The 19,550-nt window shown below is 35.3% G+C and overlaps 3 protein-coding genes across 10 annotated transcripts; 1 reads left to right on the top strand and 2 right to left on the bottom strand.

The window, feature by feature from the left end:
• The first annotated feature begins 2,898 nt into the window (after positions 1-2,898).
• On the top strand, positions 2,899-7,507 carry LOC104810340 (chaperonin CPN60-like 2, mitochondrial). The gene is made up of 18 exons (XM_010536590.2): positions 2,899-3,027; positions 3,145-3,166; positions 3,597-3,728; positions 4,178-4,337; positions 4,469-4,644; positions 4,898-4,993; positions 5,084-5,188; positions 5,297-5,383; positions 5,483-5,572; positions 5,673-5,753; positions 5,841-5,909; positions 5,989-6,066; positions 6,182-6,277; positions 6,352-6,451; positions 6,548-6,651; positions 6,738-6,843; positions 6,935-7,013; positions 7,120-7,507. Exons 1-18 carry the CDS (start codon positions 2,990-2,992, stop codon positions 7,217-7,219), a joined length of 1,719 nt encoding a protein of 572 aa, XP_010534892.1. The 5' UTR covers positions 2,899-2,989; the 3' UTR covers positions 7,220-7,507.
• A 50-nt stretch (positions 7,508-7,557) lies between these two features.
• On the bottom strand, positions 7,558-10,970 carry LOC104810337 (LOB domain-containing protein 22). Of its 5 annotated transcripts, none has more exons than XM_010536589.2 (6): positions 10,801-10,970; positions 10,103-10,570; positions 9,948-10,014; positions 9,772-9,853; positions 8,821-9,472; positions 7,558-8,550 (listed from the first exon to the last, which is right to left on the bottom strand). In XM_010536589.2, the coding sequence occupies exon 6, from the start codon at positions 8,492-8,494 to the stop codon at positions 7,775-7,777; it is 720 nt and encodes a 239-aa protein (XP_010534891.1). In that variant the 5' UTR covers positions 8,495-8,550; positions 8,821-9,472; positions 9,772-9,853; positions 9,948-10,014; positions 10,103-10,570; positions 10,801-10,970; the 3' UTR covers positions 7,558-7,774. The 5 variants fall into 5 exon arrangements, with proteins under 5 accessions (XP_010534891.1, XP_010534888.1, XP_010534890.1 ...); XM_010536586.2 differs by having other exon boundaries at positions 8,821-9,482; XM_010536588.2 differs by having other exon boundaries at positions 8,821-9,482; positions 9,690-9,853.
• A 2,876-nt stretch (positions 10,971-13,846) lies between these two features.
• On the bottom strand, positions 13,847-17,556 carry LOC104810341 (protein indeterminate-domain 11-like). 4 transcript variants are annotated; one of them, XM_010536592.1, is made up of 4 exons: positions 17,510-17,556; positions 16,663-16,948; positions 15,919-16,318; positions 13,847-14,667 (listed from the first exon to the last, which is right to left on the bottom strand). In XM_010536592.1, exons 2-4 carry the CDS (start codon positions 16,937-16,939, stop codon positions 13,983-13,985), a joined length of 1,362 nt encoding a protein of 453 aa, XP_010534894.1. In that variant the 5' UTR covers positions 16,940-16,948; positions 17,510-17,556; the 3' UTR covers positions 13,847-13,982. The 4 variants fall into 4 exon arrangements, with proteins under 4 accessions (XP_010534894.1, XP_010534896.1, XP_010534893.1 ...); XM_010536594.2 differs by lacking the exon at positions 17,510-17,556 and adding an exon at positions 17,246-17,351; XM_010536591.2 differs by lacking the exon at positions 17,510-17,556 and adding an exon at positions 17,076-17,161.
• Positions 17,557-19,550: the final 1,994 nt, after the last annotated feature.

Here is a 19,550-nt window from a genome sequence, read left to right on the forward strand (position 1 = left end):
ACCATGCACTATATATATGTATATATATATATATCATTCATAAATCATATTTGAATGTGTATATATATATATATCATTTATCGTTTCGTGCGACGAACGATGATCAATTTAAATGTGTAAGATTTAAAGGTGGTGGTTCATAATTGAACACCATTCAAGATACCTCGTGGTTTATACAAAAAATATATGGAATGCATAAATCGATCCAAAGTCAAATTAAAGGGATTTTCCCGCCTTTCATTGTCACTCTTAACATTTCGTATCAAGTCTCGATTTTGTTTTGGATAAACAATTTTTTATATACAGATTATAAAAAGCACTCCAAACTATATATGTTGCATTAATATCACGTAATGTATATAACAAATATACCGTTGTATATTGTCACTATCTCATGTTGGATTTGTAGAAAAATATTTCGGATAAATTCATATACAATATATAAAGTTTGAGCATTCTCTCGTTTAAAACCCTGTTCACGTGGTATTGTTTGATTGGATATGGAAATTTATATTAATTTATTTTATACATTTTTTTGGAGAAGAGTAATTTCTGTTAGATGGTCTCTCTTGATGTATTATATGTCACGCACATTAAATACTTTATACTTATTAAAAGGAATTCAAAAACAAATATTGATTTTGTAACTTAAAATGTGAGCATTGAAAATATAACTTTGTAAAAAGTAAAAGAAAAAAATAGAGTTGTCTAGTCTTATTTATTAGATATATTTTTTTAATCTTTGTGATTGATTGAGTTTTAATAATCAAACAAAATCAAATATTTAAAAGTAAAATCGAATATTTAAAATGTTTTTGTATCTTCAGTTTTTACAGTATTCGAACAATAATTTAAATTACTAAACTTCATTTTTTTCTTTCAAAATACAAATAGTTATATAAAAATACAAATATATTAATTAAAATATCGCTATATGATAAGTGAGAATTTGATTTTTCTAAATAAATATCCATGCAGACCACTTCTTCTTCTTAGTTATATATATTTTATTAAAAAATGACTATGCATCTCTTGTTGTATAAAAAAAATAATCTTCTACAATTTTTGTTTCACCAAATATAATTTTAAAACGTAAATATTCACATAAATTATATTCTAAAATTTTAAGAATCAATTTACAAAATTATAAAAATAAAATATTTAAATGTGAGATATTTAATATGTTAAATTGTTTTTATACTTAACATTTAATAATATTTTTTTTTCTAAACCGAAAATCCGTACTGATAAATTAATTAAACATGCATACACATGTGGAAGTCATTGCATTCAATCCAAATGGTCGCAGGCTCACGTGTAGTTAGTTAACATTGCACCTAGATTTCAGTGTGTTAGGCTTCTCAGACACCCTAATCTAGGTTGCCCTGGTTAAGAAAATTAACAGGCCGGCAATTTAATCGTATTATAGTATTTCTTTTTTTTTTTAAGAAAATGGACCTAATTCAAATATAAAAAATATATGTGGTTACACATTTAAAATTTATTGTACCCATTTAATATGAGTCTTAGCGCCAATTTTTTTTTTTTATAAAAAGAATCCAATTCCAATATTTGGTTACAGCTAAGTTTGTCCACCTCGTGTTTAGTTATATTTCGGTTTTAAAACAATTGATTATAACCTTTTGACTTTTACATTAAATTCATTTTCATTTTAGTTCAATTTTAGTTTTTATTAAAAAAAAATACTCATATTCGTTTATATTCTTTTTGGATTTGATTTATTCGCTTTCAAAAGAATAATAACCATTCATTCTTTATATCGAATTTGTTTTGTTTACAATGAATGATGTATTATTCAGTTTCAATTTATTCGGTTATGAACCAAACCGGCCACCCTGATTATAGTTCGATTTCATTCCAAGACCAAGCGATGATGCATAGGCAGAATGTATTATCGGTTCTAATATCATGGATTATTATATCTCATACTCGGAATAAGCGTGTATAAGCGTGTATATATATATGTATAAAAAAATTAATAAAAATTCGGTAACTGAAATAAAAAAGTGTGAAATATGACCCAAAATTGGGTTTGAGTCTTCACTTGAAAAATGATATTTATATAGACTTTCTGATAGATATAGTCGGACCAAAGATCCGATAAATTTTTGGATTAAAAAAAAATGTGAAATATGGAGGTAGGGTCGTTGTCGGTCCCCATGCCATAAAAGATGGCATAAATGGAGAGAACACCGACGTTAGTGACAGTTCCCGGAACCATAAAACCAACCCCCACACCACTTGCCTATCTTGATTTATAATTTCAATATATATTCCGTACCCAACTCCCTCATTATTATCTCTGATATATATTTATTTGAAAAAAAAAAGTTGAGAGGGATTTGTGGGCATTTTTTTTATGTGAATGGCTAATACTATCTAATATCAGTGTCAAAACTACGGTTGCCTATTTCGGATTTCGAATTGGTTATATTCGAGTTCGTTTATTTCGGTGGTAGAAAAACTATAACCATTTATTTTTTAATAAATTTTGATTCGGTTATCATTTTTTCCCAAAAAAATATTATAGTTTTTTCGATTTTTTCAAATGGATTATGTTCGATTCGATTGGATTTTTTAGAATTTAAAAAATTATAACGATCGGTTTTTATATCAGATTCGGTTTGATTATGATTATATCTTATTCGGTTCCGTTTCGGTTCAACTATGACCAAAATGGTTACCAAAACCCTAAAATTTTCCAACTTCCATTATTATAGTTTGAAGGTGATATATGGGCCATTTAAAAAAAAATATTAAAGAACATGGGCCATAAGAGCTAGTTCCGAAATCGTAGAGACAGGCCTTGACCCAATGACTCAGAAAGTTCCAGACTTTTTTTTTTCTGCGATTTTCCTGTTCTTGGAAAGAAGATTCCTCGATTTTTGTTTTTCGTTAAAACCCCAGAAAAACCCTACTCTTGCAGTTTCTTTCATCTCTTCCTCTCTGGTTTTTGCTGCAAGTGGAAATGTATCGAGCAGTTTCAAAGTTAGCTTCTTCAATCGGGTACGTTTCGTTCTTCCCATTGATTCAATTTTGTGTAAAGGTTGCAACTTTCTCGACCAATTCGCACTGATAATTGGCTCCCACTCCTCCTCTTCGTGGGTTTTGATTTTGTCGCAGTTCGTCTGCTTCGAGGAAACTGGTGAGATTCTTCTGAACCCTTTTTTTTTTTGTTTCCTTCATTTTTACGATTTTGATTGCATTCCATTTATGGGTTCTCCTGTTTGGTAGCCGAGAAAGTGCGAAAAATGTTGGCATATTTGACATCGAAGATGAATGCGGATAGCTCCTCAATCGATTATTTTCTTTTCGGTTTCTCTGATTAGTGATTTTTACGATTTCGGGTTTTTTTTAATAGAAAAGTTCAAACCTTTGAGCTTCTGCCTTTCCAGAAATTTTCTCTTGTCCTTAATTCAGATTCCCATTAGAAAATCTTCTACATGTCATTGTGGAATAAACATTATTATTATGATTGTTCTGTGCTTGAATTTGTGTTGTTAGCTTCAAATTCGATTGGTCGAAACTATTTCAAAATGCTGAAATCGATCTTGAATTTATTTTATGGTCCTAAGGTTTGTAGTCGGATCATAAGCAGCAGAAACTATGTGGCGAAGGATATCAGTTTCGGGGTCGGGGCTCGTGCAGCTATGCTGCAGGGTGTATCTGAGGTTGCAGAAGCTGTTAAAGTTACAATGGGACCAAAGGTAATGCTTCTTTTTTTCTTTGTTTCAAGCAGATTTTAAAATGTTTTTCTAGTTGTGAGATCAAGAATCTCTATCTCAGTACACGGTCTCAAGGAATCGAAATTTGAAACAAACCTGAATCAGGAATTGATCATAAGAGGTTTGCAATTTATTTCAGAGATAACTGTTAGAGAAGAAAAAGGCTCATCTAAAGTTCTGATTTTTTCGTATTTATGTCCTTTGTCCGCTATGTGATCCGCTTGAAACAAAGGTATACACTTTTCTTGCAAGTCGGATCACTTAATGATGCTTCACCTTGGTCCCCCGGAATCGAAATTTGAAACACACCCGAATCACGAATTGATCATTAGGTTTGCAATTATTGCAAAGTTAACTTTTTGAAAAAGGTTCATCTAGCTCTGATTGTCCGTATTTATGTCCTGTATTTTCTTTCTCTACGTGATATGTAGGGGCGAAATGTGATAATTGAGAAAAGTCATGGGGAGCCAAAGATCACAAAGGACGGTGTCAGTGTGGCAAAAAGCATATCATTCAAAGACAAAGCTAAAAATGTCGGTGCTGAGCTTGTGAAACAGGTTGCAAATGCCACTAACAAAGTTGCTGGAGATGGTAAATCCCTCCTTGTCTGATTTCATAGATTACATTCTTCGGATGTGGATATGGATATGGATATTATTAAACACACGTATCGGAGATTGTATGTGCTTATAATTATACTTTTTGCTTTGTCTATGTTACAGGCACCACTTGTGCAACTGTTTTAACTCAGGCAATACTCACAGAAGGTTGCAAGTCAGTGGCAGCTGGCGTAAATGTGATGGATTTGCGTAGCGGTATAAACCTTGCGGTTGATGCCGTTGTATCTGACTTAAAAAAAAGAGCTGTTATGATTAGCACCCCTGAAGAAATTACTCAGGTGATTTTCGGCAATCTTGGAAAATCCACTGTGTAATCATTTATGGAAATTTGAGCTATAGGGTTATTGTCTCTGAAACATGTCTGTTAGGTGGCTGACTGATTTCCTAAATAAAAGAAAAAATTATATGAACTTCTGAGTTCTGCATGTTTTAAGCCAAGAACAAGCCTTCATTATGTTCTTGGTCTTTGTTTTTTGCTGATAGGACCATATATGGTCTTACTGTTATTGCATGCATTTTTTGTTTTGTCAGGTTGCCACTATATCGGCAAATGGGGAACGTGAGATTGGGGAACTAATAGCAAGAGCAATGGGTAAAGTTGGAAAGGAAGGCGTCATTACTGTTGCTGTATGCATAATTCTCTCTCTAATACCTTGATATGATTCATTTGACTGCCCAATATTCATTGTATCTCATGAAGTTTTGAAATATTTGAAGGATGGAAACACATTGGACAATGAACTGGAAGTGGTGGAAGGAATGAAGCTAGCCAGAGGTTATATTTCTCCTTATTTTATCACAGATCAGAAGACCCAGAAATGTGTTAGTAACATCTTTCATATGTTTTTTTTTTGGGCCAATTCCTCATGAATCATCTCGAACTATGGAAGAAAAGAGACTATGTTAACCTAAAAATACGTTTTTTTCCAGGAGCTTGAGAATCCCCTCATCCTCATTAATGACAAGAAGGTCTCAGATATGAACTCGCTGCTCAAAGTTCTGGAGATGGCAGTGAATGTAAGTCTTTATCGAGTATCTGTTATTCCATATCCTGTGTTCAGTACTTTCTGCAAGAGAAAGTTGTCATTTTCTCGCCTTTTCATTACCGTTTTACAGAACAGCAGACCGCTTCTTATCGTGGCAGATGATGTCGAGAGTGATGCACTAGCTATGCTTATTCTCAATAAGCATCATGCCGGGCTTAAGGTACTACTTCCCGGTCATATTTGTTTCTCGTATCTTTGTTTGTTTCGATTCCATATCATATACCTGACTTTATATTGGAACATATTTGTTTCCCCTTCAGGTATGTGCCATCAAAGCTCCGGGTTTTGGGGACAATAGGAAAGCTAGCTTGGATGATCTCGCTACCCTTACTGGCGGAGAGGTAGAGATGATTCTTCAGTGATATTCCCTGTTCATTGTTCATTACATTTCCCTAATGTCTTATGGAGCTCACCCACTTTTTGTACAGGTAATCTCTGAGGAACGGGGTCTATCACTCGACAAAATCCACCCTGAAATGCTCGGAACTGCGAAGAAGGTGAGGAGAAAAAGAAAAAAAAACATATCTGGTTGGTTTCTCTTCTGGATGCAAATCTAAATATAGATTCTTGAAATAGGTCACTGTCTCTCGTGATGATACGATTATCCTGCATGGTGGTGGTGATAAGAAGCTGATTGAAGAAAGATGCGAAGAGGTATTATACGATATTTTCTTCCCTTCTGTCCTTCATTATGTAACTCCATGAGTAAAGAATAAGAAACAATGCATGAACGTTTTTTTCCCTTTCTATTCCTTGGTTTTATTTATAGTTAAGGTCTGCCATGGAGAAAAGCACTTCAGCTTTTGACAAGGAGAAAGCTCAAGAACGTCTCTCAAAACTATCGGGTGGTGTTGCTGTCTTCAAGGTGCGTAATCTATCACATGTCCCTAAACCATGGAATCTGCGTTCAAAGGTTCCAACTTTTCGGCTGTCATGCAGGTGGGAGGAGCAAGTGAGGCCGAAGTGGGAGAAAGGAAAGACAGAGTTACCGATGCTTTAAATGCTACTAGAGCAGCTGTAGAAGAGGGCATAGTACCTGGTACCACACACACACATATATACACACGCACATTATTGTCCTCGGGCTTTTTTCAAGATGTCTTCTCGTGTATTTTGACCGGCAATTTTCCTGTAGGTGGAGGTGTGGCTTTACTATATGCTACCAAGGCTTTAGATAACGTCCAAACTCAGAACGAGGACCAGAGAAGAGGTGTTCAAATAGTTCAGAATGCTCTCAAGGTCTTTTTTTTTTAAAATTTTCCGCTTCTCTCAATTTTGTTAATTTCAAAACAAAATCTTGACAAAAAAGTGTGGGTTTTCTGTAGGCACCCACATTGACAATAGCTGCAAATGCCGGTTTTGATGGATCTTTAGTCATTGGCAAGTTACTGGAGCAAGACGATAACAACTTTGGCTTCGATGCCGCCAAAGGTTATAGCAACTTATAGAATTATTATACCGAAAATGCAGGCTGATTATAGGGTTTTGGTAATTGATTTCGTTTATGATGATGATGGTACAGGTTCGTACGTCGATATGGTGAAAGCTGGAATCATCGATCCTGTCAAAGTAATCAAAACTGCCTTAGTAGATGCAGCTAGGTAAAAATATCAAATGGCATAATCTCCATCCATAACACATTACCATTCAAATTTCTCTGCTCGGTAGAGACTCACTCGGTTCCTCTTCTTTCACGGGTTTTTGCAGCGTTTCTTTGCTTTTAACCACGACAGAGGCCTCAATTGTGGTGAGCAGAGACGAGAAACCTCCACAACGTGTGCCAGATATGAACAGTATGGGCTTGTGATCTTAAGGTTCGATTCTTGAAACATTACCATGTTATCTTTTCATTGATTCTCACAACAAATTCATGAGCTTCAGAAGTTACTTTTTGGAAGTAAAGATTCGTTCTTATCATACAAAGTAACAGAGGATAATCTTGAATGAGACAAGAACAGAAACTGGTTCACATCCTGTTTCTTGTTCTTCTTAACATGTGTTTGGTATTGTCCTGAGTATCAGATTTGTTAGAATCTGTGATCATAAAACAATCATAACAATTGTATTCCTCCATTGAAGAATGCTTTATTCATTACATATGAGAAGAGGTTGTAGATGATGCATTTCAGGGATGGGCATAGAATCTACAGAAATTCATGCAGAGATTGACTCAGAGATAGAATCTTATACCGGTTTCTTGTATAGATCCATTGTTTCTGAAATCAAATGACATTTAAACAAATCTGTTAGAAATTTGGCGAGCCTACAAAATTGATTCTGCCATTGACGAAAGGGGGAACAACAAGAAAAACTGTTCCTTTGTCAGAAAAATGTCGATATAGATCTTGATGGGTAGGTCGCCCTATGAGGATATGATCAATTGTGCAGAAGCCATGTTCAGATTCCTTTCCGCAAAACCTTCATGCTCGAACTCGACATGTTCATGTCTTTCGCTTGAGACATCTTCAACCTGTTCCATATTCGCTGTTGTTGACGATTCTTGCAGCTGCAGACACCACATATCTTCTTGCAACCCTGTAAAAGTACAGAACTGCTGTTCTTGTGCTTGCTCGTGAAGGGGATAACTACATGGTAATGAGTTATTCAGATCAAAAGAACTCGAAAAACTGGAGATATCCTCTGGTTCTTGGATCTGGGTGCGCGGTTCTTGATGGGCACATTCCCTGAACAGAGCCAGATGCTGAAGAACGAGATCGAGCTCGTTCCTGGTGCACTCGATCTCGTATTGGAGCTCCCTTATGATTCTGTAACAGCCACCAACAGGATCCTTGGCTCGAGCATCTGATTGAAACATGATGGAGTTCATGGCTGCATCTTTCTCGGGCAGGTTAAGCGTTCTGATGATCTTGGTGATATTGCTGACACCAAAGAGCTTGTGGGCATTCAAGAACTGACGGTGACGGTCGTGAGGGAAGTAAGGGGCGAGAAGACAGTCAGGGGCACATTTCCTACGTTGGTACTTGCAGGCAGCACATGCCTGGTTCGTGCCACCAGTGCTGTTCCCTGTTCTCTGGATGTTGCTTAATGTCGAAGGGAAAGCCGAGATGCTGCCTGAGGGCATTTTCTGTGTTGGTTATCTTATCGGAATTGCGGGTTCTGTTCCTTAGATTTCTCCTGCTGAGAAGGAAATGCAGAGATGGAGAGAAATGAGGGGGGAAAGAGAGGGAGATATAAGACAGAGACAAGAGAGAGAGACAGAGAGAGATTCTGACCAATTCCAAGTCATGAACAGTGTCTAAATTTAGGGAGGGTTTGTGAATATGGGGAAAGCTTATACGTGCAGAGAGAGAAACAACCTTAATGGTGAAAAATAGCTAGACTGGATTTACTAAAAATCGGCTATATCCGTATGCGCTAGAAGTATATGGTTAGAATGAGCTCGCGTACCGGTTTTTAGACCTTGTCTCTTCCATTCCCCATCTACTTACCGCTGCCATTTGGATAAGAACCAGATATGTTTTTTCATGACATTGGCGGTTAAGCCCTCTCTCTGGTTTAAATGGTTCAAGGTCCAATTTACAGCCTCTTGGATGAGATTTTACGTCGATCTCCATGCAAATGATTCGTGCCCATTTGACATATCATCTATCCGTTTCCCTCTGCAGACTTGCTTCTGACGCAGAACAATCTGAAACTGCAGAGACAAGACAGGGAGACAAGTTGGACATCGGAAGGAAACAAAGAAGATGGAAGTAATGTAATGCCCAGAACCCTTGACATGTTGAACTTTGAAGCAGTGAATCGTGTGCCCTGGCGGCAAAAGTGTTGAATTAGCAATGAATATCAAGAAACAGATGCCACCATAATCTTGAACGGTAAGGTAGGCACAGAAACAAGAAACCAAGAGTTCGTCTTGAAATGACGTTGTGTATTTTCGCAATCAGTTCCCTGACATGATCGGGGATCGAAAATAAGAGCAAGCTTAACAAGAAAACAGAGGCCTGACAACGACAAACGGATCAAGGACACGTTCTGGATAACAATCACGCCTCCTTTGTTCGGACAACTGCTCGTTTTCCTCCAGCTTTTCCCTTCTGTCCTGCAAAAGTCTATGAACAAGAACCGTAAACTTCAACAAGAGACTAAAGCTACCATTCTAATCTAGCGAGCAAGCCATTTTCAGAACATCCGTGTATCAGACAAACCTCGTTCTCTAGTTATGGAACGCAAACAAACTGATCTCTTAAGACAAAAATGACAATCTGATGACAGTTTTGCAGATTGTCGTGTCTAGCGAAATCACTTCTGATCAATACCTCGAAGAGCTTAAGCCGAAGTGAGAGGGCATGAAACAGAAGGGAACTATGATCCAAAATGTCTAGGAATCTCAAGCTTTACCGTTGTTTTAGAGCCAAGAGATCCCGAAATATATTTCAAAAGATGCCGACACTTAGTCAAAATGTCTGTTCATTTCAGCAACCTGCAATCACAAAAGCAGAGCAAAAACCCATGGAAGTTTCCACCTTTTCCAACAAAAACCAGCCCAGATATGATCACAAAGACAGAAAACATACCAGGGCATCAGAATTCGGGTCCGTCCCGTGTCCCATTTCGGATTGTATCCGCTAGTTTCTCCACCAACTACAAATCCAAACCAAGACATGGAAGCTATATCATATACACATGAAATCGGAAGATGTCAATGTCGTGCGGAAGTTATCACCGTTACCGGGTGGAGATGGAAGTGAGAAGCCAGCGACTGATGCTCGTGCTATGGCTGGGACTGCGACGGCGATTGCAAAGGAGGAGGCGACTGTAAGATGCACTGGAAGTGCTGATATTGCTGAATTGCAGGCCTTGATGATGAAACTGCGGCTGCTGTTGGAGGAATAGATGGTCCTGATTCGCCGGTGCACCGAAGTTACCGTGCGACTGCGAATCGGGGATCACCGCCCCGCCCAGTTCCCTCCAGAGAACCTCTCCGCCCGAAAACGGCGTCGTACGGGTGAGATTCAAAACGACGTCGTATGAGCGAGAACCAGAGATCCCCCGGAGATCATCTCCTCCCGATCTCCATCCGACAGAGAAGGCGGAGACGGTGGGTTTTCCGATACACCCAGAAGCGAAAAATTTCATCATTCGAATTCGATTGATCTCTGGTTTTCTGAATAAACCCTTTTTTCTCGGAGCATAGGACCTGTGTAATCCGAAACTCGTGTTTGAAGATTATACTAAGTGAAGTGATGATGTCTTAGCTGGGGGAAGATCTATGTAAGAACATGTTCTTGCCTTTTGAATCCCTATGATACATGGATTGTTAAAGCAAGTGAAATTTCTAGTGATTCATATCCATTCACCATCTTCATCCACCTTAAAACTCTACCCTAGAAATGGAGCAATCCTTGAAACTAGTCTTTCTAAACTTACCAATGATCGAGGATTGCCTGCATATGTAAAGTTTGTATAAATTTTGATCCGAAATCTGAATTGGAAAGAAACCCTCTTTTTTTCCCCATCTTTTGATCAGCTTTTGTGGCTTTGTTGCATGAGAAACAAGCCAAAAATTGCAGAACGAAAAATGAGTATTATCTTTCTCTTCGCTCAACTGCAAGTCAAAGCCCTCATATTATATATATATGTATGTATGTATGTATGTATGTATGTATGTACATACATACATGCATGTGAAGTAAAGCTTATGTGGGCTTTTTGACAGGTAACAAAGCAATTATGTGTCTATGTGGGGAATATCCTATTGAATCAGACAAAAGGCAAGAAACACCATACAATGGCAAACCGCACCTTATTACACTTTTAAAGTTTATACCTTTATTTTTTAATCTTTTCCTATCAATATGATGTTATATATACATACATGTACAATGAAATATACTATGATATATAGTGATATCTTATAATTGTCTTTTGTTAATAACCTAAACGAATTTATATGGTATGGTTTCGTCGTATGAATTTTGACCTAACGCCTCTAAAGCAATCTTTACTTTTATTTTTATTTATCTAAAATGAAATTAATCGATAGAGACACCACAACCACACCATCTTTTATAAAGTTCCTCAAAGAATAAACCTTTTCTTTTTTTTTTCTCTGATCATAGGCTCATTATAAACTCAAGTTACTTTTATGCATTTTTCCCGAGTCGTTATATACAGTCTTAGTATTTTTGTCTATTTATACACAAATTATTACATACAATTTGTCAATCTGGTCGGAATTTTTTTTTTGTATTTGTGGTTTATAATATATATATATATATATATATGTACATATATTGTTAAGACGACATTTTTTATTCATAGTGTATAACTGTTTGGGGAAAAAAGGTGGAAAAAGATTACTTTTCATCATAATTAATTATACGAATTAAGAAATATGAGCAAAGGAAGTCACATCAGCTGCATGAGAAAAAAAATTCTTTTATCAAATGTTTCAATCATTTTCCCACTTAATTGCATGTGAAATATCATTTTTTTTGCGACTAAATTATTGACATCTTATTAGGAGGGAAAACGACGTTAATTGCTTATATATACTGTTAGAACAATATCTCAAAGATTTCTTACAGAAACTTTGAATCTTATTATTAATTATATACACACACATATATATATATATATACCGTTCGTGTACAGACATAAATATAGTGGAAGACAACTATATATATCGTTTTCAACGCATTCATCAATCTACTGATATAATTTAAAACTCGAACTAATATATTTGGGACAATAATGCCAAGGGACAATTTGGACAAGAAAACTAAATAAATGAAGATAAGGATTTGACGGTCGAATAAATGGCATAAAACTATATAGTTGCTGACATGTGTCTTATATTTTGTGCAGTCACTTTGCCACCGGGCAAAACATGATCTGATCTTGTCTCTGCCTGGATCCCACTTTCTCACCTCCATGAAATATCTCGTATACGATACAAACACGTACACACACATATATAGCATCATATATATATATATATATATATATATATATAATGGGTTTTCAAAATTATTTATTCACGACTGATTTGTATTAATATAAAATTGTTTCGGGTAAGCCCATGCATCCATGTTCCACAAGTGTCGTCCCCACTAGAGAATCCAATGCATATCCCAATGTTACTTTTTTTTTCCTTTTAAATATGCCAACGTTTCATGATTACTTTCATATTTTGCTTTCTAAAAAATTTCAAGTATGCAATGATTTTGCAAATCTCACGTGAAATATCTTTAAAAAATTTTAAAATTTTATTTTGTTTTTTAACCGCAAATGGTAATTGAGCTCGTTTAAATTCAAAGTAAATGCTCCTAAGAGAGATGATTCGTGGTCTTTATATTTAAACACTTGAATAATCACGTACGTCTTCTTCGACTAATTTGAATCCGACTCGTTAATTAACGTTAGTCTACTTCGACTATAGTCTTTATGTATGGATGCCACAACTCGAACTCATCAAGACTTAAAACTGCATAGAATTCACAGTTCTTTAATAAATGTTTCTGATTAATGATAGTGAAACACATATAATACATACATATATATATATATAAACTTGTATTATCATGATGTTGTTGATAGAACACACACATTAATAATGGACCTAACTGAATCTCAAAGCCCATGAATAGAACTCATCTCAAAAACTAGGTTGTTGGGGGAGGATGTCCTAGTATTATATTGACTCAAATTGTTCCCACATATTTCCGATGTGGGACTCTAACAGTTGTCTTGTGCGTTTATTGTTATTTTTAGACCATGAAATGTCCTAAATGATATTTAATCATAAAACACCGCGTTTAAATCTCACACATTCAATCTAATCCTCGTTTGTCATATCCAATTTGATTAACTCAATCGGTGAAATGGAGAAAAAAAACGTATGTACCGTCCCAATTTCGAATTTCAAGTTGGGTAGAAGAGTGTAATTTCAATCACATACTTTACTTCCGACCTCGTGATTAGTTTGAACCTCAATCCAGGATATCTAATTAATTATCCAAAAAAAATAAATCCTTGTTCGTCTTTAAATCAATGCACGATAAAAGATTGGTCTAAAAAATTACTCTCCGAGGGCAGAATTCGAATGTTTAAAAACATTGAACTGCGTCAATTATTGAGGTTCTTTGTCTCATATTCACACAAATATGTATTTACGTATATATATAAAAATGTTTAGCAGTTAACATAATTCGAGTAAGCTATACCCAACCCTACCAACCACCTTTCCCACGTGACAAAAACAAAGATGGAATATTTATATATATGAGGGTTGACATCATATTATATTATTCATTCAATAAATAATTGTTACGAGCAGCTTGTTCCTTGCATGGCGAAAAAAGTACCCAATTCATACACATCGACGTTCATTAATTACTACCCTGAGTTTGTCCCTAATGAAACCCGTAGCAAATGGACCGATCATGAATCACGCGCATATATAGAGCCAAAATAAATAAATAAATTTCCGTATATGTTTGTAACATGGTGAGTCGATCATTTTCCTTTACGAAAATATATTCAACTTAAACTTGTATAACATAATAAGAAACAAAAAAATTATAGAGATACTAGAAATATAATATATATTATTTTTGAGAGTGATTCTGCTGCTGTTGCTGCTCCGGGACATTGCCATTGAAACAGTCTCCGATTCCGGCAAAGCTGAGAATGTCGGAATGAGACAATGGCCGAAGCCCCAAGAAATCTCTCGTCAACCCTTCTCCTCCTCCGTTCTTCTCTTCCGCCCTCAATAACCCTCCAAAGCTCTCGTCGAAGGCTTCCAACCCAGCCGCCGAATTCGTACTCATCGCGTCGTAGCCTTGAAACATGGACGCAGGTGACGCCATCATCGCCTCCGCCATTGTTGTCGCGAGGTTGAGACTCGAAGGGGTTGTCTTGGTGGGACCCATCTGGGCAGCTCTCTGGAGCAAAGCGGTGGCGGAAATGGCCGGAGACGGAGGAGAGGGGTGGTGAAAGGAGGCGGCGGTGGCCGGACCGAAGGGGAATAAACCGGCGCTAGGGTTAGGGTTTGAGGGTGAGAGCCAAGGAGGGAAGGTTAGCGTGTGGTTAAAGCTACCTTCGTGCTCTTTCTTCATGGAGAATGGATGGGGATTGCTGTCAGTGGAGTAGTTTTCGAGGGTTGTGATGAGATTGTGCGAGGAAGAAGATGATTGGACCATGAGAGGGTTCGGTTGATGAGTTGGAACAGCTTTTGCACTTTCTTCTGCCAATGCATCGCAAAATGCCCTGTGAGTTATGAAACTATCCCTCCTGCCCACAAACAATATATTAACATGTTAATCATATATGCCAAAAGAATGATTAATCAGTATTGGAAATAAGAAATAGTTTACATAATTAATAACGGTAATCAAATTATGATAATTGATCCATCTTTTCGATTCCTTTGAATACATGCATGGGCATTGATAAAGATGTGTGTATGATGTATAGATTCTGAATGAATGGTCACTTGTGCTGTAACAAGAAAGACTAAAAATATACATGCAGATAATATTTGACATGTATATATATATATTGAATAAATGGGCACTACTGCTGTAACAAGAAAGACTAAAAGTATACATGTAGATAAGGTTTGAGATGTATGTGATATATATATATATATATATATTTTGAATAAAAGGGTCACTTGTACTAGAACAAGAAAGACTAAAAATGTACATGTAGATAAAAGTTTGAGATATTGCGAGTTCAAAGAAAATATTGTTATTAGGAAATTTAACTCTCAAGGAGAAAATATTATTATTATAATTAGGAAATCGAGGTTGGATAAATGCAGATGCCAAAAAGGGTTAAAGAAGATAAAGAAATTTAACTCCTTTTGGTTCTCTCCCTACTTTTGTTTTTTCACTTTGGTCATGTGGTCGGTCCATCGAACCATGCAGTCATCGATCCAAGAGATATTTTTATACATATACACACACATACACACATATATAAATGTAACAATGTGTGGGTGTGAGCAAGAAGAGTGATTGATGCAATAAATGTAAGCATCATGAGGCTCTATGAACCCAGAACTTGTTCCACAATAATTGACACTTGCCCGCAATTTAAATGAATATTCTCTGAGCCAATGCAACTCTTGTCCTCTTCAATTAAATGAAAATAATCATATACCCAACATATAATATCTTCGTACAAAGTCTCCATCTGTCCCTCCATTTCATGTAACTACACATCTCATTTTCATTATCAGACACTGTATATATATATATACATACACATATATATATATATATAGTCTAGATCAGTTAAATCCAACATTAGATTATCTTTGACCTAAAGTGTGTGTGTGTTTGTGAATGTGAATGCACAGTGTCGGATGCATGTGACAAGAGAGTTGCTTTTTTTTTTTTTTTTTTTTTTTTTACAAATTCCTTCCCCTAAAATGATTTTGGGAACTGTATATTATTTATAATGGGAAATGTATAAAATGTGAGTATGATTAGAGGTGGATTAGATTAAATTTAAATTTAAATTAAAAAATCGAAATACCTTGAAAATAGAGTGCCGCAGTCACATCTGTACTCTTTGGTGCCACAAGTCTTAGAATGGGCCTTCCAGTCTGACTGGACAGCATACCTCTTGGAACATTTCTCGCATTTCCACTTCTTCTCGCCATGCTTTCTGAAGAAATGCTTCTTGATTCCTGTCAAGTCCCCCAATGCTCTCGACGGGTCGTGATGGACGCAGCTTGGCTCCGGACAGACGTACACTTTCTTCCTCACCACTTCTGTCTTCGATCTTTGTTTCAGCTTCCATGGCAGGTTGTGCCCTCTTCTGTGCAGCTGCAGGTTCTGGTCCCTTTGGAACCCTTTGTTGCAGATCTCGCAAACGAACCTGTTCGTCGCCAAAAGCGTCTTTGGGGACAAAGCTATCACTTCTGCTTCCGGGTCTGGCGTTTTCTCACGTTCCAAACACCACCCAAGAAATTTTGAATGAGACCCATGTCAGAAAATTCAATCTTTTTTACGAAACACTGATAAAGTTCAGATTTTTGTTCGGATTTCTCATCTGGGTTTTTTTGTCTGTTTCATCTTTAAAAAAAAAACTACAAAAGGAACAAGAAAAAGGAGAAACGAATATTCTTTTTTTTTAATCAATCAGGCCCCTAGTTTCCGAGAACCATAATTTCAACCAAAAAAAAAAGAACGATAATTTCAAAGACGAACACAGTATCAAATAATTCAACTAGGTCAGTGCAAAAAGCCACTGAAAATGGAGAGATGATATATAAACCTGGATTGCCTGGTTGGTTTCTTTTCTTCTTGGGTGGCTGAGATGATTGAGCTTGTGGCTGTTGAACAAAATACTGCAGTTGTTGTTGTTGTTGAGGATTGACAAAGTTCGATCCGCTTGCTTCAGTTCTGTTGTTGCCTGAAGACACGCTTGCTTGATCCCCAGATGCAGATGTAAGATTCGACATGTTATCCTCTGCAACCACTTGCTGCTGTTGCTGTTGTTGATGATGATGAAATAACACGTCTTTGTTCATCATCATCCCCTCCCCTCTCATCCGCAAAACCTTGAAGGAAACAGATAAAAGATCCACAAACCCTTTTTTCAGATCTATGTGTGTATGTAGATGTGCGACATACATGTAAAAGAGGGATGAAAGGAGCCAAAGGGAAGATCAAGCAAAGGAAACATACAAGAAAAGGAACCCATAATTCTCCATCATCACCGTCATAAATATACAGATACATACATATATATATATATATATATATATATAGTCCTTGGCTTCAACCCAAGAGACAATCTTAATTTGCTCACTTCCTTTGAGGGAAGAGATGAAAACAAAGGCCCTCAAAAAGACAACCTTCTTTCTTGTGTCTGAGAGTTATAGAGAGATGACAAAATTTCTGCTGAAATTAAAACAAGATTTTCTCCATCCACTTTTTCTTGTTCATGTTCGAAAAATATACAAAAATCTTTAGGGTTGATACATACATACATATATATATATATATATATATAGTTGATAGCTTACTCGACTTCAAAAACCAACAACCCACCAAGAAAATCCAATAATAATTAACAGAACATATGAACAAGAACAAGAAATACCAAACAAGTATAATACCTCGAAGCCCAGAGAGAGAGAGAGAGAGAGAGAGAGAGAGAGAGAGAGAGAGAGAGAGAGAGAGAGTGTGGTGGCGAGAGAAACTCTATTATCTTTGTGATATTTGAAATGAAAGGAGAGGAAAAAAAAAGGAAGAAACCCTACCGCTAAGGGAAAAAAACTCTTCAGATGTTGGCATTTTCTGTCTTAATTTTTCCTTTTTTTTTTAATTGCCTGCAAATGTTTTTCTTTAAATTTTTTTCCCAAATTTAAAATTAAAATCCGCTTGCTGGAAAAAACATCATTATATGGTTATTGTTTTTTTTGTCGTCAAGTATTTTTCTTTATAAGAAAAAATATACTTTCTCACTGTTCTGTGAAAAGCTTTGCAGAAAGAGATCATTGTATAATTTGTACGTTTCTCGAGAAGACGACATGTTTGAATTTGCTTCGTACTCTATTTGCCTAGGAGTAATAAATCCTACTAAACTACTATATTTTTTCATTTATTTTAAAAATCCATAATCATTAGATAAATTATTAATATTAGTAATAATACGATAAAATTTTTTTTTTAAAAAAGTATTAGTTTGAGCTTATAAGGAGTATATAAAAAAGTTAATGAAACATTTCCATTAATTTTATATAAATTAATTTAAAATAAATTATTACCAATGCTATCAATTTAGACATCTTTATATATACACACATATACACACTCGTGGATAAGTGTGTGTGAATCTCACGGCTTTACACTACTAAGAATGATTGAGCCATTGATTAATTGAGAAGAGGTTTGTGCATATTGGCTTCAAAGTTACCTTTTTGTATTGTTTTTTCGTTTGATGCTTTTTATAAAAAAAAAAGAAAAGAAAAGGAGAAAAGAGTAAATTATTATCTCAATTCATCATATTTTTTTCCCACATGCTACTTTATGATTTTACATGGAGGTATGGATATATAATCATTGACAAAATTTGCATTTTTTTGGAACCCTTTAATATTTAAAATTGCCCCTTAATTGCATATTAAATCAACAAATCAATACAAGCGCGCGCGCACACATATATACATATATAGGATATTATTATATAGACTATCATCTTATTAATTAGGTGGTGCATGGACAGATAACAAACATTTTTATATCTATTATTAACACGTGGAATATATATATACATCTCTCGCACGAATATGATATGCAAGCTATAATTCCGCGAAAAGTTTTCATGACAAAGAGCTCTTTGGGTTGGTTATATTTCTATTTTTATTTAATTTGTCGAGCTTGTGCTAATATATATTCTTATGTAACCAAGTTAAATAAATTGAGGATATGATGAAATAGAAAAATGAATATGTGAGTGGAGAAAAATATAGATTTTGAGATATTATTTTCAATAACAATATTATGTCAAATATTATGTATCATATTTGTTTCCTTTATATTTATATTTCTTTGTTAATTTATTTATTAATTTTTCTATAAATATGTAAATTATTTTCAATTTTTCATTGGAATATAAAAAGAAAAAGAAGAAATGCAGCCAAAAAAAGTATTTGTTTTTTTTTTCTCTTATGTTATTTAAATTCCGCAATTTCATATTTCAACATATGGTATATCAATCGTAATCGGAGTATTACTTATAACGCGTGTTGTATTGTTTGTCTAGTGTGTTATTAGAGTTATATACAGAATATCATTAAGATTATTGGACTATAGTGTATACATTATTGTATATACGTTAGTGTGATGTGTATATATATATGTATACACTTGATAGTTACTCGTAAAATATGGGATATGGGCCTCAAGCCAATAAAAGCGATGCAAATAGGTCAATAGACATGAGAGGATAAAGAACAAAAATGTAATCAATTGTTGACTCAAATCTTGGACTTAAAAAAAAACTTACCTTACATTATAATTTGTTTATTATTGATAAGAATAAATATAACCCATATAGTGTAATACGTTCTACTATTTTATTACACAACGGCCACTGTAATGTGAGGTAAAAAAAAAAGGTGGCAGAGTAAAATTCACCGGTTCAAAATTTTAAAT

Source organism: Tarenaya hassleriana, unplaced genomic scaffold, assembly GCF_000463585.1.
Source record: "Tarenaya hassleriana unplaced genomic scaffold, ASM46358v1 Cleome18, whole genome shotgun sequence".
Classification (NCBI taxonomy): Eukaryota; Viridiplantae; Streptophyta; class Magnoliopsida; order Brassicales; family Cleomaceae; genus Tarenaya; species Tarenaya hassleriana.